Source organism: Primulina tabacum, chromosome 2 (genome assembly GCF_025594145.1).
Source record: "Primulina tabacum isolate GXHZ01 chromosome 2, ASM2559414v2, whole genome shotgun sequence".
Lineage (NCBI taxonomy): Eukaryota > Viridiplantae > Streptophyta > Magnoliopsida > Lamiales > Gesneriaceae > Primulina > Primulina tabacum.
The window spans coordinates 50,874,736-50,898,640 of record NC_134551.1 but is presented as its reverse complement, the minus strand read 5'-3'; the positions used below and the strand labels follow the sequence as shown (position 1 = coordinate 50,898,640).

The 23,905-nt window shown below is 32.4% G+C and overlaps 2 protein-coding genes across 11 annotated transcripts; one reads left to right on the top strand and one right to left on the bottom strand.

The window, feature by feature from the left end:
• Positions 1 to 523: 523 nt before the first annotated feature.
• LOC142536694 (putative callose synthase 8) lies at positions 524 to 14,566 on the top strand. 3 transcript variants are annotated; one of them, XM_075641961.1, is made up of 41 exons: positions 524 to 835; positions 1,436 to 1,536; positions 2,062 to 2,183; positions 2,265 to 2,346; positions 2,491 to 2,595; positions 2,739 to 2,858; positions 2,984 to 3,070; positions 3,163 to 3,254; positions 3,473 to 3,599; positions 4,114 to 4,251; positions 4,330 to 4,406; positions 4,511 to 4,667; positions 4,881 to 5,018; positions 5,103 to 5,220; positions 5,397 to 5,725; positions 6,136 to 6,188; positions 6,267 to 6,351; positions 6,756 to 6,837; positions 6,922 to 6,971; positions 7,097 to 7,183; positions 7,270 to 7,404; positions 7,488 to 7,582; positions 7,679 to 7,763; positions 7,845 to 8,005; positions 8,172 to 8,295; positions 8,400 to 8,494; positions 8,600 to 8,738; positions 8,924 to 9,075; positions 9,317 to 9,423; positions 9,522 to 9,644; positions 9,743 to 9,811; positions 9,927 to 10,095; positions 10,197 to 10,308; positions 11,120 to 11,239; positions 11,324 to 11,436; positions 12,051 to 12,134; positions 12,313 to 12,425; positions 12,510 to 12,739; positions 12,906 to 13,754; positions 13,841 to 14,026; positions 14,112 to 14,566. In XM_075641961.1, exons 1-41 carry the CDS (start codon positions 586 to 588, stop codon positions 14,343 to 14,345), a joined length of 5,895 nt encoding a protein of 1,964 aa, XP_075498076.1. In that variant the 5' UTR covers positions 524 to 585; the 3' UTR covers positions 14,346 to 14,566. The 3 variants fall into 3 exon arrangements, with proteins under 3 accessions (XP_075498076.1, XP_075498077.1, XP_075498078.1); XM_075641962.1 differs by having other exon boundaries at positions 525 to 835; positions 6,291 to 6,351; XM_075641963.1 differs by lacking the exons at positions 524 to 835; positions 1,436 to 1,536 and having other exon boundaries at positions 2,061 to 2,183; positions 2,265 to 2,338.
• Positions 14,567 to 17,950: 3,384 nt separating this feature from the next.
• On the bottom strand, positions 17,951 to 22,542 carry LOC142536690 (C2 domain-containing protein At1g53590-like). 8 transcript variants are annotated; one of them, XM_075641954.1, is made up of 13 exons: positions 22,091 to 22,542; positions 21,928 to 22,002; positions 21,313 to 21,456; positions 21,061 to 21,156; positions 20,830 to 20,961; positions 20,483 to 20,635; positions 20,304 to 20,345; positions 20,105 to 20,153; positions 19,740 to 19,832; positions 19,486 to 19,669; positions 18,994 to 19,117; positions 18,733 to 18,794; positions 17,951 to 18,417 (listed from the first exon to the last, which is right to left on the bottom strand). In XM_075641954.1, exons 1-12 carry the CDS (start codon positions 22,238 to 22,240, stop codon positions 18,756 to 18,758), a joined length of 1,281 nt encoding a protein of 426 aa, XP_075498069.1. In that variant the 5' UTR covers positions 22,241 to 22,542; the 3' UTR covers positions 17,951 to 18,417; positions 18,733 to 18,755. The 8 variants fall into 8 exon arrangements, with proteins under 8 accessions (XP_075498069.1, XP_075498067.1, XP_075498068.1 ...); XM_075641952.1 differs by lacking the exon at positions 18,733 to 18,794 and having other exon boundaries at positions 17,956 to 18,478; XM_075641953.1 differs by lacking the exon at positions 18,733 to 18,794 and having other exon boundaries at positions 17,956 to 18,478; positions 22,109 to 22,542.
• Positions 22,543 to 23,905: the final 1,363 nt, after the last annotated feature.

Genomic DNA, 23,905 nt, shown 5'->3' with positions numbered 1-23,905 from the left:
ATAAGAACTAAGAACACACAAATACATAAAAAAGAACATAAAAAGAGGTCAATACCTTAACTTAGTTGACAATGCCTTGGCATGATGTTTTTCCTTTTTGGCTTTAAGTCTTTTTTCTTTTCTCCCGTTTTACACCTAAATTTCTTCGCCAAAACTTTTGTTAGCTAATCTCATATATTAATCTTGTGCAGACAAATTTTTTACTTAAGTAACTCACGAAAAAATATTATTTTTATGTCAAAATATTATTTATTATCGTACATATAACATGGTTTTCTTGTCTCACGAATTTTTGTGAATATAAATATAATTAACTCATTTCACAATAGTCTTAACCAACTTGAGCACGCAGCAACTTCAAGATTTCAACAAAAGCTAAAGCAAATTATTGAAAACAAAAAAGATGACTCGCATAACCAAAAGCACCCCAAAAGGCCAAAACCCACAAAATATTAAACAATATTCAATAGATCCCAAAAAACACAATGCATATACACACAAGATCCCATAATATATATACCCTTTGTCCATGCAATTTCAGCACTGCTGTTCTCCACTCCCAAGATTTTCTTGGTATCCCACAAAATGGCAGAAATTGTTCTTGCAGAACCCACAGATGATGCGAACCAAAATTCTGCTGGCACTAGCCGGAGAAGAGTTTACGATACTGCTAATACTAAGCGGCCATTTATAAGATCGCTCACTCTAGGCCGTGAGCATGTGCCGGAGCCCTTTGACAGTGAGAAGCTGCCTGTTACTTTGGTTTCGGAGATTCAGAAATTTCTTCGTGTGGCCAATCAGATTGAAGTTGAAGAGCCCCGTGTTGCTTATTTATGTGAGTGTTCATTGTATATAGTTTGTGATAGTTTCAACTAAAATATGAGTTTGTGAAGTGACTGTTGAATTTCTTGAATGGTGAAGTTTTTTCGAGTTAATAAAATGTGCTTTTGGTAGAAGGAAGTGCCAACTTTGATTAAATTGAGATGTTTTGAAATTTAAATTTTGTTTTTTGTATTTGCCTTTTTCCATTATAATTTAGAGGTGAAATTTGTTTGTGTGTCAGGGCTCTGAAAGTCGTTCCTATATGTTCAAAATAAGGTTTCTACATGATATGTAATACTCTGATAGCGGCATTACGTCTTGGTTGCATTCTGATGGGAATTCTCAGGTTTAACTTCGTTGAGTTACAATCTGTTGGTTCTTGAATTATTTGAATGGGAATATGACTGAGCCGAAAACTTTTTGCTGTCTCATCCTTGGCTTATTTCATTATTTGCTAAATGTTTTTTTGTTTATAGTGCACAAATTTAATTTGCATAGGGGGTTTGCTGATTCTATTTCTTGCGTTTTAAAAATGCTTTGCCATGATGATATTGGGTTTTCAATCTCTCTTACAAGTTGGTTCAAACACAAATTGATCAAGTTTTTCACTCAGGTCGATTTCATGCCTTTGAAGTTGCACATAACTTAGACAGAAATTCAAGTGGTCGAGGTGTTCGACAGTTCAAAACTTCTCTTCTTCAGCGGCTTGAACAGGTAAACTGAGGCCTAAAGGGACAAGGAAAAAAAATTTCGTCATTGCCCTTTTACGTAAAATGCACCTATCGTCACAATTTTTACCATATAACTTTCTGTTTACCATATTTTTCTAAATTCAATATTCAGAGGCCTATGTTTGTTTGTAATCAATAAAACATGTTCAATATTAATCAAGAAGCAAGGTACTTGTTCTAAAACACATATTCGTAAAGTTTTGAGTCCCTTAGGCATTGCTCGAGGCTTTGGTATAATAATTCTTGATGATGATAAGGTTATGGTGTTATCTTTTCGAAACTGAAAATGATCCTTAGCACACATTGTGTGTCTATAGGTTACTTGATGTGATGTATAATTTTATGTTGCTAAAATTGGAAGAGTCGCATTATTTATGATCTCTGAAACTCCATGGTTGGTTATTTTTACAACTCTATAACTCAAAACCAGGAACACACTTAAGAAAAAAAATGTTCGCCATAAAGATGTCTTAATTATCTATTTCACTATCTAAATTACTTTCCCCAGGATGAAGAAGTTACAATCAGAAAAAGGAGAGAAAAGAGTGATTTACGTGAATTAAGACGTGTTTATAGACAGTATAAAGATTACATCATCAAACATGGTGGAGAATATACTTTGGAGAATAGGTGACGGTTCTGGTTCTTCTAGATATCTGGTTATTAATCTATTAGGATAATTATTGAAATTGTTAATGTTTCTCTTACCAGAGAGAGGTTGATTAGAGCACGTGGCATTGCATCGATTTTATTTGAAGTATTAAATACGGTCACTTCAGCTGCAGGTTCACAGGTTTCCTTTGAGTCTCATTTTCCCTTTTACTCTTAGGCCAATGTTTCTTAATTTCCTATTTATGATGGCTATGAAACTCATTTGATTGGTTTAGTATCCTTGATTACACAAAAAACATCAACACTGCATTTGACTCTTCTACAGGCCCATGCTGAGACTGAAAATGCAAGATCTGAATTCTACATGCCATATAACATTCTTCCTCTTGACCAAGGAGGCATTCCACATGCAATAATGCAACTTCCTGAGGTCTTGCGCTCTTCGATAACAATTCAGTGTTATTATGTTTAAAAGGCACTTCAATTGATAGTTCGGTTTGTTTAGCATGATACGGCATCACACAATCATTATAGTAGATAAAATGACTTCTGATGATTTGTAGAGGTGTACAGATTAAAGCTGCAGTGGCTGCTGTCCGCAATGTTCGAAGTTTGCCTTTCCTGGATGATTTCCGACAGCAAGCACCTTACCTTGATTTGTTTGATTGGCTTCAGTTTTGCTTCGGATTTCAGGTGCCTCTCTGTTTCTTTGTTTCTCCAATATTCTAGTTCTCAGTATTTTTAATATATGTCCAAACTTGCTTAACTTATTTGTTCTATCCATATCTTAAACTGGTTTGCTTGTCAACTTTTATTAGAAGGGAAATGTTGCCAACCAAAGAGAACATTTAATCCTCCTGCTTGCCAATACGCATGTTCGGCATTCTCATAAACAATCATCAAAGGTGTGCCTAATGCTATTCACTAAACAATCGATTCTGAAGATATTTTTGTTTCCTTTTTCCTGATGTCTTTAAGAAATATTTTTGGATAATAGTTAGTGGATGGAGCTCTGGATGCACTGATGAATAAATTTTTTAAAAATTACACAGAGTGGTGCAAGTTTCTGAACAGAAAAAGCAACATTTGGTGAGTAATATGCTATTTCGTTTGAACTGAAATGAAGTTTTTGAGTTGTGGAATTTTTTAAGAACCATGCTTGGTAGATGTTATCTAGGCACTACAGAAGATTCCTCATTGTTCTCATTCTTGATTTTGTTCTGCTAACTTTCTCTAGAGCGTACAAAAACTTGTGTTTCAAATTTTACCTTTAGTGACATGACCACATATTTCATTCTCTTATCCAGGTTGCCATATTTAAAACAGGACTCACAACAACACAAACTTTTATATATTGCACTTTACCTGTTAATATGGGGAGAAGCAGCAAACTTAAGATTTATGCCAGAATGCTTGTGCTACATATTCCACCATGTAAGTTGATTTCTTTTTGCCATCACCTGATGCTTCACAGTTTTTAAAGCTCGTTGTACAGATTTCAGCTTTGTCCTTAAATGTTTGAGGTATGATTTCACTTGAAGCATGATCATTAAATTGAGTTTGAACCGTTCAATGGTTGTCCAAGGTCGTTAAATCCACAGACGTATACGCTCGAACATGTTCACGCATTCAGTTCTCTAACTGGTTTCTGGGGATGCTTAGAGCCTCATTTCTTGATAAATCTGGCCAACCTCCTCAGATGAAGCCGGGGATACTGGATTGATACATTAGCACTTTTTATGCTACTGTATTCATTAGTTCTCTTGCTTCAAAGTGTTACGTCATCCTCGTAGATTCCTATGTCCCTCGAATTTTTTGGAAAATTATTATAGAATCATAGAAATAGTTCATGATAATGAGCTATTTTTCTATTTTAATTACTAAGAATTAGTATATATGTACGAGTATGAACAGATGTGCGAGTATTGTCAATACTAGTTTCTTTCAGATGGCAAGTGAATTGCATGGAATGCTGAGTGGCGCACTGAGTATGATAACTGGAGAAAGAGTCACGCCAGCATATGGAGGAGGATCAGAGAATTTTCTTAACTGTATAATTTCTCCCATATATGAGGTTATACTTAAGGTACTGTGAAGCTTAGATATCATTTCAGTTGGTGAAATTTTTGGCCCATGTTTATAATTTATGTCATCTTTATTGCAGGAAGCTATGAAAAACAGAAATGGAACAACTGATCATTCAACATGGAGGAACTATGATGACCTAAATGAGTTTTTCTGGTAAGAAATGGACTTCCGATGCAGCCTTAGGAAAACACTTTGGCTGGGGTTGTCACTTTATCTTAAGTAGAAGTTGCATTACCATGCTTTCTTGTTAAATCCAGGTCTCCAGATTGCTTTGGGATAGGTTGGCCCATGCGCCTGGACCATGATTTCTTTTGTGTAGACCCTTTAAAAAATGACAAGCCCAAGAAATCCCGAGCACCAAATGAGATCCGTGAGGAAGCCAGAAGAGAAAACAATGAAGATGATGAAATGGGAGTAAGCTTGCTTCTCAAATCACATTTCCATATCATTACATCACATGTAATATTAGAGAATTCAGCTTTGGGAAGTAGTTCTCATAATTTCACTCGTCTTCCCTCTTCTGGTTGTGCATCTGAGTGGCTTATCATTTTCGACCAGGGCCAAACAATATGTAGACAAAGACGTAAAATTTTCATTAATTTTTTTTCTACAAACATGTTATGCTAGGGCAATTCTCCAACCACTGCAGATGAGACTCGGCGGCCAATATGGCTAGGGAAGACAAATTTTGCAGAAATACGTTCTTTTTGGCAGATTTTCAGAAGCTTTGATAGAATGTGGAGCTTTCTTATTTTATCCCTCCAGGTATATTTTTGTGGCTCCACTACTTGTGCTTTTTTTCTTGGTAAAATATGCAGAACCAAATTTTTACTTTTTTATTTTGTTTAGGCAATGATAATTATGGCTTGTCATGATTTGGAATCTCCTATACAACTATTTGATGCATCAATACTGGAGGATGTTATGAGCATATTCATTACATCAGCAGTTCTTAAGCTCATTCAAGGTGCGCATCAATGTTTTATATGTGCCAGGGAGACTCATTCAATTGAAGTGATACTTGAACCTCTCATCTCTTTCTTAAAATCTAATTCAAGTCAAAACTATAGAATTCCAGGTATTACATTAGCATATATTAAACTTATGCGAAAGCAATTTGAAAAAAAATAACTGATTTTGCAGCTATTTTTGACATCGTTTTCACATGGAAAGCTAGAAGAACTATGGACACTGCTCATCGTAGAAAAGATGTGCTGAAGATGGTAATGGCAATGATGTGGACCATCATTCTTCCAATATTTTATGCGAAATCTAGAGGAAAATATACATGTTACTCTACACGGAATGGAAGCTGGCTGGGAGAGTGGTGCTATTCTTCGTACATGATAGCAGTTGCATTTTACTTGACCAGTAATGCAGTCAATATGGTTCTTTTCCTTGTGCCTGCGGTTGGAAAATATATCGAGACATCCAATACTCAAATGTGTACTATGCTGTCTTGGTGGACACGGGTGAGAAGCTAGGGAAAATTGTTTCTTAGTTTCCAAGGAAATTGAAACTTTAGTTGAGATGTTTAATAATTACTATTTTAAATGATCCATTCCCAAATAAAAGTGCTTCAGCTTCCGATCCTGCTTCTGAGAACTAGATATATTAAATGTACATGGATACAGAAGAGAGAGTTTTAATAATTTATTTTTTTTATACCATGTATTATATTAGATAGAACTCACCATCGAGAAACACAAATGTCTAAAGATTTCCTTTGTCAAATTTTTTTGTTTCTTAATAATTTTATTGGTAGTATTTTGATCATTGTTTCCACTTTTTCTTTCAGTTTGCTAATATAAATATTATCATGTGATTCTTACTTTAGTACATGTGTCTTCTTTCACTTTTTGCAAATACTCCGAATTTGTAGCCTAGGTTATATATTGGAAGAGGAATGCAGGAGAGCCAAGTATCCCTCCTGAAGTATTTCCAAAATCTCTGCACTATTCGTTTTCTTCAATTTTTGTTTATTTGGTTTGCCTATGATGTCTTTTCTGACAGGGATAAATTTTGGTGTTGCTTCAGGTACACATTGTTTTGGATGCTTTTATTGCTAAGCAAATTTTCATTCAGCTATACATTTGAGGTGAGTAGTTTACACATTCTTATCCGGTATCCACATCAATCTGGGGTATACCAAGAATAACATAGTAGTTTAATTTGTGCGTATCTTGAACCAAAGATCACTATTATGCTTCGTGTCAATTGCAGAGTTGTGAAATCAAACTTACAAGACAAGTTTCTGCGAGAAAATATTTGAATGGAAGAACTAAGTACCTCTTTTGTTAGATATTTTAAAATGGCACTGACAGTCAAATTGACAACGTCCTTGATACGAATGAAAATATATTTTACGAACTTAATTCTTTTGATGGGAAGTTGAAACTACTGCTTACAGAATTCTTGTTATGGGATGTTGGCTGTATTCTAATGACGATGTTAAAAAAACTCATGAAGGCACCTGTAAATTTGTGTATTTGGAATATGCAGATCAAACCACTAATATCGCCAACAAGACAGATCATGAGAATTGGGATTAAAAACTATGACTGGCACGAGCTTTTCCCTAAAGGTAGCCACTGAGATCATCTGGACAATAAATTTGAAAATTTGCAATTTCATTTTATAGATCATCTGATGTTGGTTTATCATTCAGTCAAGAGCAATGCCTGCGCAATTGCAGCTATTTGGTCTCCCATTATCCTTGTGAGTGCCTAAAGTCATACCAGAATGTTGGAGCATGTTAAGATGCAATATACTTCCCCTGATTAAAGTCAATTTACAACATGCCAATGCACTTTTCAAGTGATTTTTCCTTCATTTTTATGTAGGTATACTTCATGGATGCGCAAATATGGTATTCTATCTATTGTTCTGTCTTTGGTGGAGTTTATGGAATTCTGCACCATCTTGGTGAAGTAAGCCATCTTCCATTTTTATTCTCATATCTTCTCTTTCATGAAGTAGAGATAATCTTTTTCTCAATAATTTTGTTTCCAACCAGATTCGTACTCAGGGGATGTTGCGAAGTAAATTTGACACTTTGGCTTCTGCATTCAATGCCAGCCTTATTCCACCGCAGTCAAAAGATAATAAAGAATGGATCACAGATTGGCTCTGCCACCCTGGATTTCTGAAGGTCTTTTTCTAGAAATTGTACTACAAAATGAACTTTTTGATTTTTGTAAATTATTGCTGCTTTCTTAACCAAGCTAATTTCAGGATTTAGAGAACAAGAAAGGTGGAGTTATAAAGTTTGTTCTTGTATGGAACCAAATTATAAGTAGCTTTCGTGACGAGGATCTAATAAGCAACAGGTTGATTGTGCCTTTCAATGTCTTATTATAATTTTTCGTAATCAATATTTCTTGAGTTTGATTTTAGTAATGTTTAATATTCGACAATCCGAACAGGGAAATGGATTTGATGATAATACCCATGTCTTCCGAGTTATATTCAGGCCGGGTCTATTGGCCTGTTTTCCTCTTAGCTAATAAGGTATATCATTTGGGTTCAAACTCCTTTGTGTAAGATGAAAATGATGCTTAGAATATCATTGTCTCTTCCTTCTGATTGCAGTTATCCACAGCACTTAGCATTGCCAGAGATTTTGTGGGAAAATACGACACTCTCTTGAAAAGGATTAGAAAGGATAACTACATGTACTTGGTTGTGATTGAATGTTATGAATCACTTAAGTACATATTGGATATCCTTGTGGTGGGTGACCTAGAGAGAAGGTAGACAATTTTTTTATTAGTTGCATATAGTAATTTAGAAGAAACTGGACCTATCAAGAACAGAGCGAGAAATTTCATCTTTGTTTGTTGTAATTCACAACCCATAGGTTACAGTCTCATCTTTATTCCTCTACTGATGTTTTAGAGCAATTTATTCTCTTTTCAGAATAATATCGGGTATAATTGATGAATTTGAGGAAAGTATTGCAAAGTCATCTCTCCTTGAGGACCTACACATAAGTAAAGTGCAAGATTTATACGCTAAATGTATTGACTTGGTCGAGCTTCTGGTAATTTTTCATAAGCAAGTTCCAATATATTTGTTGAAGTAAAAGTTTGTCTTAGGTCATGAACCTCTATATTTAGGTGTTACTAACATGATACTTTTACTAAGGTTGATGGTAATGAAGATCATCATTACAAAGTTGTGAAGGTGCTTCAAGATATCTTTGAGCTTGTAACTGATGATTTGTTGGTAAATGGTTCCAGGTTGGTGTAGGTCAATGTTAAGCATAAGGTTCAGAGATTTTTTCAGTATCTTTACCATCTCTGCTTTATTTGATTTAAGTACTACATTCAATATTTATGCATTAGAACGCTGGATCTGCTCCACGCTTATCAACAACTAGAAGGAGACGAAACCGAATTCTTTAGCCACTTTGAGCCAGAATTATTTGCATCGAGTCACTCCATTCATTTCCCATTGCCAGATTCTGATCCTTTGATAGAAAAGGTACCTTTATTTGGTCCCTATTTTGTGTTATGAAGAGTTGGTTTCATATTGATATTGTGTTACACAATATATCTCTAGAGCAAGTGTACAAGTAGACACCAAATGAAATAACGAGCTGTAGAGCCAAGTGTACAAATACACACCAAATGAAATATCAAATGTATCTGCCCAATTTTTTATGACAGATTAAGCGTTTTCATTTGTTGCTTACTGTCAAAGACAAAGCTATGTATATACCTTCAAACTTGGAAGCTCGTAGACGGATTTCATTTTTTGCTACTTCTCTCTTCATGGATATGCCTAAAGCTCCAAAAGTGCGCAGTATGTTGTCATTCAGGTGTGTTCTCTTTTTTTATCCTCCTCCTGCATTTTCCTTGGTTCCTATCATTTCTGCTATATTTTGATTAAGTAAAGCAATATAATTTAATCATCTCAAACTCGTAAGACTCTTTTTCAAATCAAACTTTCACAGCTTCTCTGCCAATTTGATTAAAAAGTCCATCATCCCATATAACATTGACTATCTATCAATGTACAAAATGTGTTGTCATCACCTTGTTGATCCACTTTAATTACAGTGTCCTAACACCCCACTTCATGGAAGAAGTTAAGTTCTCGAAGAAGGAGCTTCATTCAGCCAAGGAAGGGGTTTCGATTAACTTTTATATGCAAAGGATATATCCAGGTTATCATTGAAGGGCAATTTTTTTCCTTTTTTTTTGGGTATAATAGCCTCTCGACTGTCTCGACTGTCTCATCATGTTCTTTTCCATTTGCTCTCAGATGAATGGGAAAATTTTCTCGAACGCATAGGCAGTGAAAAACCAGACAGTGTAAATGACGAAATCAATGAAGAAGACTTAAGAGACTGGGCTTCTTTCCGAGGGCAAACACTGAGCAGGACCGGTAAGTCATGAGAGCATAATTGACATCTGTTTTTGTGAAAAATATATTAGTGTCCAAAATGTTTACAATATTGACTCTTTTTTTAATATTTCAAACAGTTAGAGGAATGATGTATTACAGGAAAGCCCTCAAATTACAAGCTTTTCTGGACATGACTGAGGATGATGGTAAGTTTCATTAATTTATTCAGCAGTGTAAAATTGCATCAGGATCCAGTTTGAGGCTATTTTGAAATGTGAATTTGAGCAAGAAACATTTCATGTTGTATGACATGCTCACCAGATATTATCCAAAGTTACGATGCAATTGATAAGGCAAACGATACATTATCAGCACAACTTGATGCCTTAACAGACATGAAATTTACTCATGTTGTTTCATGTCAAATATACGGATCCCAAAAATCCTCTGGAGATCCTCAGGCCCAAGACATACTTGATTTAATGAAGAGGTAGTTCTGAAGACAAGAGTTCTATTCAAAATTTATCAGTGTATGACAAATATATTTGGCTGATACACTTAAAAAAATATATTATCCAACTTTGTTCATAGGTATCCTGCTCTGCGTGTTGCGTATGTTGAAGAGAAAGAAGAGATTGTGAGTGGGGTAACTCAGAAAGTTTATTCTTCTATATTAGTCAGAGCTGTCAATGGATTTGATCAGGTAGCAACTAAATGAGATGTATTGCTCTGTTCATAAAAATAACATTGATGAGAGAAACATGTCATAATGACAAGATGTTTCGGTCTCAAAGTTGTATAGGAATTCAGGTCTTATATTATTATGTTAATATGACCCCGGTCTTACTATATAATGCATAAACTTCTGGCCTGCTTTTTGTAATTAAAGTCTCATGTTAATAAAATATTGCTTTCTGTCGAAAAAAATTTAATCTCTGATAATAAATAATATTGATATGGCACGAAATATTGGGCCGAGAAAGTTGAGGAAGGAAGGTTAGTTTAAAAGATTTAACAAGAGAAGGATCATGGCCCAAGTCAAGGAGGTCAATAGCTAGCCACAGTTCACGTGGAAGGGGAGGAAAGGAGAAGAATAAAATGTGAGGAGGGGGGAAGTTGATATGCATTCAATTATTCTTCCTAGAGTTTTGATACTAGCATTGCTAGGGATAAGGTTTATTTATCCCTTGTAGAGAAATTTTGTTCTCTGGGAGGATCTTTTCATACATTATATTTCGAAATAACAGTTTCATTTCAGCATTTTTATTGGTGGCTGTTTCTTTCAATTGCTACCTTCATCTGTTAAAGTGCGAAAGACATTTTGTGGTTGCAACAAATATCATGAAATCTAATGGTTTCGGTATTTGCATGAATTTCAATTAACACAAAGTTGCAGATAAAAATTTGATTTTATACGCTTCCAATCGATTTACATGAAGGCAATGAACACAATTCTTTTATCATATAACCTTGAAATTTTACTAGTCAGAGTTACTAACTTGATTTTCTTGCAGGAAATTTATCGCATAAAACTTCCTGGATCACCAAATATAGGAGAAGGTAAACCCGAGAATCAAAATCATTCAATAATTTTCACACGCGGTGAAGCTCTGCAAGCAATCGATATGAACCAGGTATTGTATTTTTTGTTTTTATACTCTTCTCCCTTCCAAGTTTTCCATGGCTTCATGGTGTGGTATCTTACAATGTTCTGGCAGGATAATTATCTGGAGGAATCTCTCAAGATGAGAAATTTACTGCAAGAATTTCAACGAGTTCAGGGAAGGAGGCCTACTATTCTTGGCATGAGAGAGCACATATTCACCGGAAGGTCAGCTCTTAAGATTCTTGACATAAAATTTGCCTCATTATGTACAGAAACTAGGCAACAGATTGATATCTTCTGATGATTCTTGCACTATGTGTTTTTTTAGTCATTGAAACTAGAATTTGGCTTCCTCAGAAAAATTGCAGCATTTGATGAAATTACACTAATTGCTACATCTTAAGAACTTTGAGATGCTTTTGTTAGGATAGTAGATTGCTTAGTTCCATATTCAAAATTAATTTCTAGTACATAATTGTCACAGTTGTGAAAGAAGTGAACGAGAAACTATTTTTTTCGTTGATCTGAATGATAATTTCAGGTTTTGCCTAATTCTCCTGTACAGAAAAGAAGCTTTCCCAAATACCATCTAGTATTTTATCTTAAGCCATAAGAAAAATGTTCAATGTCAATATTAATTTTGTTAACTATTAGCTCTTCAGCCTTGTTGAGACATCATATGAAGTGATATATTAGTTGTTTCACAAGGAAAAGGTGCTAAATATGTCATGAATACATGCAAGAACATTGAGAAGAAGGTGAAGAAAAAAGGGATGACATTTTCTATCTGTATTATCATGAGAATCCTCCATGAAATCTAATATAATATTGTACTGCAGTGTTTCTTCTTTGGCATGGTTTATGTCTTACCAAGAGACCAGCTTTGTCACAATTGGTCAAAGAATTCTAGCAAATCCTCTCAGGTAATGAACTAGTTTTTGTTGTCTAATGGAATCAAATCGAAGTTAGGATAAACTATTCTTATTATCATGCTCACTTTCTTTGGTGTTACAGTTTTTGTGCTTGTTACATGAATTTAATTTGCATTTGGATCCTAAACAACTCAATGATTGTATTTTTCACGGTCATGAAATAATGCAGGGTTCGATTCCATTATGGACATCCTGATTTATTTGACAGAATATTTCACCTGACAAGAGGTGGCATTAGCAAGGCATCAAAAACAATTAACTTGAGTGAGGATGTCTATGCAGGTACTTGTTTGCAATTTGCCCTGTTGTTTTTCTACAATAATTATATGGTATTTGTGAATGCAACTTAGAGTTTATACATTACAGGATTCAATACTACACTGCGAAAGGGATATGTTACATATCATGAGTATATTCAAGTTGGGAAAGGCCGCGATGTTGGACTGAACCAAATTTCAAAATTTGAAGCCAAAGTGGCAAACGGGAACAGTGAGCAAACTCTTAGTCGTGATATTTACCGCCTTGGACGTAGATTTGACTTCTTTCGGATGCTTTCTTGTTATTTCACCACTGTTGGCTTTTATTTTAACAGCCTTGTAAGTTTTATCTGAATTCTGAAATCTTTTGTGCTTCTTTCCCTTGAACGTTATAAATACTTATTAACTAATAGTCACTCAAATTACATTTGATGTAAATTTAGGCAGAATAATTTTATCTTGAAATTTGTTGATTACTTTCACACTACATTTTCCAATTTTGCAGATATCCATGATTGCAGTATACCTGTTTCTCTATGGACAGCTTTACCTGGTACTAAGTGGTCTTCAAAGATCCCTCCTGCTAGAGGCTAAAGTGAAAAACATCAAATCGTTGGAAACAGCTTTGGCCTCCCAATCATTTATACAACTCGGGCTCTTAACAGGTTTGCCAATGGTTATTGAGATAGGACTTGAGAGAGGATTCCTCAACGCCATTAAAGATTTTGTTCTCATGCAACTGCAGTTAGCTTCTGTTTTCTTTACCTTTTCTTATGGGACAAAATCTCATTACTATGGCCGAACAATACTTCATGGGGGAGCCAAGTATAGACCCACCGGACGCAAAGTGGTGATTTTCCACTCCAGCTTTACTGAAAACTATAGATTATATTCGCGGAGTCACTTTGTTAAAGGGTTCGAGCTTTTGCTGCTTCTTATTGTTTATGATTTATTTAGATGGTCATACGAGAGCAGCAAGGCATACGTGTTGATAACATATGCAATCTGGTTCATGTCAATGACTTGGCTTTTTGCACCATTTTTGTTTAATCCTTCTGGATTTGACTGGGGAAAGATAGTAGATGACTGGACAGATTGGAACAAATGGATCAAACAGCAGGGTGGAATAGGAATCCAGCAAGATAAAAGCTGGCACTCCTGGTGGAATGAAGAGCAAGCTCACCTTCTTCACTCTGGGATCACTTCGCTGATTATAGAATTACTTCTCTCGTTGAGATTTTTTATTTATCAATATGGTTTGGTATATCACCTTGATATATCTAAACAGAGCAAGAACTTTCTTGTGTATGTGCTATCGTGGGCGGTTATAGTCGTGATATTTCTGCTACTCAAGGTAAATTCAAGATTCTGTGGTTCCCTTTGAAATGTTTTTTACTCAAAGAAACGTCTAAGTTGCATATTTATGTTATTATTAAGCAGGTCGTAAACTTGGGGAGGCAATATCTCAGTGCCAATTTTCACATGGCATTCCGGCTGTTCAAAGTCATCCTTTTCTTGGGTGTTGTGGCAACAATAGTAACTCTTTCGTTCATATGTGATTTATCTCTCAAAGATTTGATCATTTGTTGTCTTGCTTTTCTGCCAACGGGTTGGGGCTTGATATTGGTTAGTCTGAAACAACGTTCGTGTTTATGTCAAATTCTGCTCTTCGCGTAGCGTTTTCAGTCTTAATTCTTGGCTTATTGATCAGGTTTCACAAACTCTGAGGCCTAAGATGGAGTGTATTGGCTTGTGGGAGTTCACTCGTGTGTTTGCCCGAGCTTACGACTATGGCATGGGCGTCCTTCTTTTCTTTCCTGTGGCCGTCTTAGCATGGCTCCCGATCATATCTGCTTTTCAAACTCGATTCCTTTTCAATGAGGCATTCAGCAGGAGGCTACAGATTCAGCCAATTCTTGCTGGAAAGAAGAAAAAACGTAGGTGATTTACACTCTGTATGTAGCAAATTTATACATTTTACTCTTGTATTGTACAGCCGAAAGATAAACATTACTATGTTAGCTGTTAGACTACTAACATATATATTGTATAATTTTTTCTGGATTGAGACACTGAAATCTGTGTCCAAACATTTACAGCCCCTTTTAAGGTCTATGCAATAAACGATAATGGTTGCCAAAAGCTACCTATTTCTGTAAAGATCAATTTACATATTCTTAATTATTCCCCAAACTGAAATAAATATTCGAAAGTCTAGTTTGCCAAAAAAGAAAAAGAAAAAGAAAGATGAATATGGTTTTAATGATCAATTAAAATATTAATCCCGTTTTATGTTAAAAAAACATTACAGTTAAATCTTAAATTTATTGTTATTGTGCAATGTAAGTTGACACATAATATATGAACTTAAAAAATAAATAGTGTTTTTTTAAAAAATAAATAAATAATGTCGACAGTAGATACAGATTTTTTTTAAACTTAGGGTCCTTCTATCTGTCAATGTATTGTTTATACATTTATTGGTGCATTTGTTTTTTTGAACTCATTAAATACATGAAGATCATAGTAGCATTTTTATTTTTTTAATAAAAATTACAACATAAGAAATTTTGAAAATAATGTTACGCAAAATTGAATAGAAATTTTATAATAAAAATACATTAGAGAAATAACAATTTTTTGGTACATATTCTTAGAAAAAATATTAAAATAATATATTTTTGAATAAAAATATATATTTTTGATTAAAAATATTAAAAGAAAAAACATTTAAAAAATATATATTTATCTATTATACATGTAATAGTGTAAAAAGAATGACAAAGTTTTTCATTGTAAATTTTCTACTATCCCCTTAAATTGTGTATTGTTAGATTAATTATATTGAAATTTTCTACACAATTTTTTGTGAAATCTAATAACAATGATACATTAAAAATGATATATTTGATAATAAAAATGTATTTTTTTATCTATATTTATATAGCTATAAAAATGTGGATCGTGGGTCATGTTTAACAATTTTCAAAAAATAAAAATGACATCCTTATCAATACAAATCAAAAAAATTAATATGAATATATATATATAATTCTAATTGTTGTAAGAGCAAAAATTAAATAGAAAAATTTTATATTTATTCCACCTAATATATAATTAATTAGCAGTTTAATTATTCAACTTAGTATATAATTAATAGTCTAACAAATGCTAATGAATTATCACTACAATATATATTGATTGTAGTAATTTTAATCATTTCAAGAATAAAATATAACTCCTTTATTAATTTTCTCAAATAATTCATCTTTATACTACCTTGAGATGTTTTATTCTTTTAATTTTCCTATACATTTTTATTCTATGATTATAATGCAATTTTGTAATTATTTTTTAATGCAGTTTATAATTAATTAATAAATTATAGTATCAAAATAAGATATATGAAAAATAATAATTATATATACAATAATAGAATAACATGATGAATATATAATAATATAATAATACGAAGTTTAATACTAACATATTTTGTTGTTTTTTCTTAACTAAGAATTGAAACCAAAACGTTTAATAAATTATTAAAAAATATATATATCAATAATTATGAATGTTAATATATTAATAATATCATAAAATATAATTTTCTTATAAGAATTCAGAGAATTAGTTATAATAAGAAATTTAAATATTTTAGAAATATTTTTTAAAAAAATCATATATCAGACAAATTTAAAAATTCAATAAATAAAATTCAATAATATTTGAAACATTAAGAATATAAAGGTAAACTCGATCATATTTTCAAGAATAGTGAAACCAAAATTAGAATTAAAATCTTTTTTGGTTTTAATTCCAAAATCAGCTTTCATAATATTTAAATTTAAAGCATAACTGTTAAACAAATAATTTCACCGTATCACATATTGTATAACTATTTTATTTGATATTTAAAAATGGATCATAGTAACAATTTTTCAAAAAATTATATCTCTGACAAATTTATAAATTCAATACACAAAATTTGGTAGTATGTGATCTTTTGATTTACAACTTTAAATTTCTATGTATGTTTTATTTATGAAATTTTAAGAAAATTAAAAAATCCAGTCAAATAAGTGACAAAAATATATACAACTCTAAAACTTAAAAAACATGATTTCAAATGTTCAATATTACGACATATTTGATATTAAAAATAGCTCAAAGAAGCAAATAATTTGTAATGTCAAATTTACATACATATATAACCACTAAGCACATACGAATACATAAAAAAAATATATGACATCTGAATTCCTGATGAAAATATAAATTATATATTTTTTAAAAAATTATTAATTAACTAATGTATATGAAAATTATTTGATTGTAAAATAAATTATGTATTCACATATATTTTTTCTTTCAAACAAGATAATAACTATCAATATGAAAATTTTATATTGTAATACATATATAATTTTGATTTTGATTTTAAAATATAATAAAAATTCAAAAAAATGAAAATAAAAAATTATAATAAATATATATCTTATATATATGATTATTTTATTGAATTGTATAACTGAAAAGTTACATGCATCTGCTTGTCAAAATCAATTATTAATCAAAACTTTAAATATGTAATGCATGAAAAATAGATATTAATGAGCAGTTAAAACACATAAGTTATTTTCTATTTTTAAAAAAATATATGACATAATATTTATAATAAATATAAATTATAATAATCATTTATTAACATTTGTCAAAATATAAGAACTTTTACATATGATATTTTTAATATTTTTATTTAATTATTTTGAAATCAAAATAACTAATCCAACAAACATAAAAAATAGTATTTTTTCATGAAAGTTTATTTCTTTGGTTATATTTCAAATTTTTATGGTAAAAATCATGCATGTAGTTTAAAATTTATATTTAATAATTATTGTATTTGATTTTATTTTATATTTACCATATAATCTTATTTAAATGTATATTTAATTAAATATGTTTATTTATTTATTATTTTAAAATTGTATTTTACAATAAATTAATAGTCATCAATGTAGTTTACAAAAGATTAACTCTGATATAAAATTAATTATTTACGATATATAATTCTTAAAACAAAAGGTAAAAATTCGGTAGGAGATTAAATATTATTTAAATTGAATATTATGTATTATATTTTCATATCAATATTATTATTTTATTAAGTTTAGATATTGTTTTGTTGAGTTGGTTACGAATATTTTAAATTGATAATTATTTGTCTTGCTTCACTTATTTAAATTACGATTTGTACTTTGATAAAATCCATAATTTGATTGATTTTTAGATTATTATGTCTTATACATGGTGTTTGAATATATTTATATTTTTAAAATTTGTTTAAGTTCATTTCGTACTATATATTATGTTAATTATAATTTATTATATAGCATTAAACTAAAATTTGAATTTTAAGTGGGGAAACAATTTTGAAAATAAGTTACATAAGTTGTTAATTAATTTATTCGTTTAATATGACAAGAGATCAAACTCAGATAGATAACAAAATGATTCAAATTATTTTTTTAGAAAATTGAAATTGAAATTTTAATTTTATAATTGATTTTTACAGTATATTACGTTCTCCCTGCTAGTAATATAAAACTAAACATTTTCAAGAAAACTAGCACCACGACAATGCCAAAGCCTCCCTGATAATCAAGCTACCACACCGTATATATGATTCATGATGCGCTTCAGTGACCGATTAACGCCTACATTTCGTCGTGAATTCAGTGTTCTTCGTCGTGGATTCTGTGGAACACTGAGCCAATCTTTCAGAGGCCCTTGTTAACGCCTAGATCTATCAATGTGATCGTATTAGTTTCCAGACATTGGTTGGATGCATCAGCCCCTGGACTTAACAAGCTTCCGTGTTGAATTATGACCATCACCCAGAGCTTGCTTACCACAGGGATGAATCCGAATTCAATTACTTGGTTTTCTTGTGTTGTCCATAGTTTCACATACATCGTCGACTTTCGGGGATATGTTGGATGATCTTGACAAGGAGCCTTTCTTAGTGAAATCAAACTCTTCGTTCAGAAGTTTTAGATCATACGAATATTCTGCACGCTGCTTTGATGAAACAATTTAACGTTTATAAAGATAGAACTACGAAACTACATAAAAAAAACTATGCTAAATAATAAAAACTGTGAAGGTAGGGACGTATTTTATGAGGATAAATTTGGTTGGATTTTGTCCATGTAATGCCACATCTATAACCTTATATGAATAAACCTATAACGAGGAAAAGCTTACGAACCAGCTCGATAGCCTTTCTGAGACACATAACCTCATGTTCAACAATTTAAGTCCAGTTAAGCCTTATTTGAGCAAGCTTACCGGACTAACAAGTGGACTCTGGCTCGGTCCAAGATCTTGCACGCTATATTATAGATGCAAAACACGCACACACATAAATAAGAGTGATCTGCTTATTCCATTTAAGATTTTCATAGGGAATTTGTAGATATGTTTTAAAAAATTTCAAGTCCTGTTTCAAAGATTCAAATGAAACAGGTGGGATCATCCCCAGGAAAGCAGGATTGCATATAAACGGGCTAGAGTCGAAGGATAAATTGTACCTTTTTGTTGCACTCAGAAACGGTCACTGCGAGACACAATCTTCCACAGTTAATGTTATTTAACGGCAACCACATCTCATGCCTCCGGCCATCCCGGATTTCATCGATGCTCACACAACAATCTCTGCACCGTTTACCTTATTAATTCATTATAAATTGAGAAAATAACAATTTAGTTTGTCAATATTTCTTAGAAAATACAGTTCTGAAAAACTAGGCTTCGATAAAATATGTCAAATATGTATTTAGTTCTCTAAAATAAAGACGTATATCAGTAACAAGCATAAGCTTCCTGACAAGATTTGGCTAAAACTACATTTTCTGGATATAGTCAGATCGGGATTTGGAAACGCAAGGAAAAGAACTAGCTCCAATTTCTAGAAGACATCTAAAAAACAAACTACCAATAAATACTGAAAACGTCCAAACAAGGTGAACATAATAAAGTATCAATGACAAAAAAGCAGTGAACACATCTCATTGTGTCATTACCCCATTATGTCATTGTAGAAGAAATCCTTGTCTACAACTTGTATAATGAGGATGTTAGGTAATTCCCATGTGCAAATAGGGATCTTGAATTCCTCGTGCCATTTTGGAGCCAAAGTTTTCTTCTGAGTCTTGGTCCGAAATCTGTAGGGTCCTAATCGTCCCTTCACGAATGGGTCGGCTAAACCTGAAATCAACTCTAGTTACAATCAAGAAAATCTTGTGAACATAATTGTTAACGAAATGGTTGAATTAACCATTCAAGTTTGCTGGTTTCATATCAGCAGCTTCAAGAATTTCCACAGTAGCATGGGCGATGGGCTCCTTTGCATCAATGAAGAACCAGTTCTCTGATATGGGGGCAATAAGAAAAAGTGATAAAAGAACCATTGAACAATAAAACCATCGCCAAATTTTATGGTCTCATTACTCACACAGCTGAAAATAGAAGAATGCCCATAAACTCACTCTATCTGCACAGCTCAGCCTTAGGAACAACTGAGACTAACAGCGTAACTCTACCTTTTTTTGCTCCAAGATAGAAAATAACACAATGTTTTTACAAATGAAATTCAACTTCGTGGGACAAAGATTAGAAATCATGAAGTAAGAGTCAAGATACCTGGTAGGGGTGAACAAAACTTTTTGACGTCAACCACCAACATGTTAGGCTATAAAAGTAACAGAACATTATAAGTTGGTACATGAAACATTCCAGCAGCTTAAAGATATCATAAACGACATAAGAAAAGAAGTATCCATGCACCTAATTGGCAATAACATGAATGAAGGTTCAAGAATCATAAAGTAAATCATCTCACCTCCACTAGAGTTTGCTCAAAGACAAGGGCCATAAGATTATCCTAAACCAATTAAAATTTATTCACAATAAGTCAGATGAATCTTCATAACAGGAAGAATTCAAAACTGGTTTCTCTACCTCTCTCTCTCTTTTACATTTTCTATATGGCTTGGCATGAAAATGATTTTATGCACTTACTATCCATCCAGCTATCCCCGGAAATTTTGATACATCGAGGCCATGTGTGAATATAGGCTTGACAGTTATCTGAGAATATGGTGGCCCAGCAAAGCATAGACGCAAACGACCAATAAATGGCCAACAAGGCAGGAACTTAAGCCCAACTAACACCTGCCAGAAAAGAAAGTTTACAACTATTCATATCATGTGAATTCAATGAGCAACATTTCATTTCCAAAGATTTGAAATCGTGGGGTATGTTTAAAATAACACACAGTCCAATTAGATTGCCAAAGCCAGTGCTGCAAGTTCTTAAAGCTCGCCAAAATTACTAGATTTGCCTAACAGAGTAACATTTTACTCACCTTTCCTTCAATATGCATGTCTAACAAATGTGATTTTGCCCACATCCCAAATCCCAGTAGTTTCCTCAGTTTCACACCGAGTATCGCACTCATATCATCTGCACTAAGAAAATTTATTCCCAATTCTAAAACCTGCATTTGGTTGGCAGTAATATTCCTTCACTGGAGTAGCAGCAAAAGCAGAGTAAAGTTTAATACATGTTGATTGGTCGTTGATTCTAGTTCACTTACCAAGTCATCAGTACCATCGGATTGCTGAAGAACCCTCATTTTTGTGAATACTGGCGGGGAACTTCCCAAATAAAGATGCTGAATCTCAACATCGTTCTGCGCATTAAAAAATACGGTATTACCTATCAAAAAGCGAAAAATAGGCAGCAACATTGTAGTAGCCCCATCCGTCCATCCCATTGGCATTTGCCAATTAACAAACAAATATCATAAAAAATGTCATCGAGGTTATATAAATTTTTCAACTCATACCACAGTCCAAGGTTTATATTTATGCAAGAACCAAGGAACCATAGGAAGTAGGATTTTCTGAGAAACTATCTCTTCCAAGCAAACAGGCCAAATCTTCTCTATAGCATGGTTCAACCATCTTACCGTTTCAGAATCTGAAAACACCTACAAAAAATGTGATCAATACAGATAAGAAACATATTATTTACCCTAATTAACAAAATTCAATCCAACTACAATAAAAAGGGAATATGGAAAGCAATCAACCCAGTGAAGCACCTTCATAAATAATGAGTATTTCACATGTTAAATATTGAAAAAATATGCATACTTTCAACTCGATTGGCACCTTTTCTCTCATTTATGGAACTGACATGGCCTCCCTAGCTCAAAATAATATCAACAAAATATAATTGTATCCCTCGTTTTTAATTGGCTATCATACATCGAATCCTTTATCACCCTGATATCCAAATCTTGGTCCATCTGCCTCTTACTATTTTCATTTTTCTTCTTCCTATAAACAGAAACACTCAACTAAACAAATACAAAATGGACACTGATTTCATAATCTTCTCTTCAACTAAACTACACAACACAATCAACTAAGTAAACACACACTGAATCATAATTTACCCTTTCTTGATCAGATTCTATTTTTGCCTCGAACTTCAGTTTCTTTCTCAATCTAATCACATATTCCTCATGAACCTGCAAAAGCATCCTGACCCATAAATCTTTTTTCTTTTAAGGATGAAAAGGAACTTTGATCCAGAATATAATAAGACCAGACACATACAAAAATCAAGAAGCTTACGAAATAGAGATAGACGAAGGATAGACAATAAGCAACAGTGTGGCAGCAGTTGAATGAATTGAGAAGCCACAGTAAAAGCAGTATAATACAAGCGTGGTGGAGTAAAGTTGCGTCTTTTACACTGACCACCATCTTCAAAGTTCAAAATATATACATACATCCATCCGCATGCATAAGAATCTTGTTGAGGTAGATCCCGTGAACGGCATTGAGGCCCAAAATGAATTTATACAGTTTAATGGAATAAATGGAGGAGAACAACAGAGCCAAGATTTCCCCCTAATTCGCACAGATTCAGGCTGAAGTTGACTTTCAAATGGGTATTTTTCTGCAATTTGTACATCCAACAAGTCTTCATTTTGTATTCCTTTTCCTAGTACGCTAAGAATGGTTCTTTGAATCTTACGTTTCCCGGTCAAATCCCCGTTATTACGTTTCGTACAGCAATCTGTTGTAGAAAGAAATTTTGACAGAATAATATATTATTATTATTATTATATATATTTTTAAAAAAAATAAAATTTTAAAAAATATATATATAAAATGCTTTTAGACTTTCAGTACCACCTTCAATTCAATGCCAAAAAATACATATTTTATTTAATTTTATCATATAAATATTAACGTATAGATTTCATTTTAATATGTTCAAGATAGTGTATTTTCTTGATCATAATATATCTTTATTAAATCTTAATATTTTCCAACATAATTATGATATTCTGGTCAATTTTCGAAAACGATGTACCATTATATTGTATCTTGATCAAATGCAAAAACATTTTATTAAATCTTTTACTGAGTTATTATTTACAATATATAATACAATTTACCCATGAGAAAATAATAATAATTAAATTTCACAAAATAGTGAAATTACCTGATACATCGTATTTCATATAACAGAAATGGCGGGTACAAACCAAACCAGCCAACGGCCATGGCATTGTGCATTTGTATTTTATTCTTTGTTTTTTAATATACATTATTTTTAAGCAAATTTTATTTAATAGAAGATAATTTTTTAGAGTGAAAGTTGCATTTTTTAAGGCAAAAACTTGTGTGAGACGGTCTCATGGATCGTATTTTGTAAAACAGATCTCTTATTTAAATTATCAATGAAAATTATTACTTTTTATGCTAAGAGTATTACTTTTATTGTGAATATCGGTAGGGTTGACCCGTCTCATAGATAAAGATTCGTGAGATCGTCTCACAAGATATCTACTCAAAATCAAATTTATAAATTTCAGTCTTAATCACGTCCATTTTACTTATATATTTCATTTTAAAAAATATTAATAATTTATTTTCAGTCATCGAAATATAAGAATCCTGAGACTAATTCTCTTCACCTAGTCTTGATTAGGGTCTGCCATATATATATATATATATATAAGAGAATATTAAATTAAAATTTAATGTATAAAGAAATCAAACCAAGCATTAATTGCATTCAAAATTTTGGCCCCTATACTTCTTTAAAAAATTTAATGCCACGATGCTTCCTTCTTCAATCTTTTGACATTGTCTTATGTATCCAATGACTCTTTTGTTTTTAAATATGAGATCCATAATTTTTTATGAAGTGAATAAGAATAAGGAAAGACAAAAGCTTGTGTGAGACAGTCTCACGGTTCATATTTTGTGAGACAAATCTTTTATTTGGATCATCTATGAAAAATATTACTTTTTATGCTAAGATTATTACTTTTTATTGTGAATATCGGTAGGGTTAACACGTCTCACAGATAAAGATTCGTGAGACCGTCTTACAAGAGACCTTACTCATAAGGA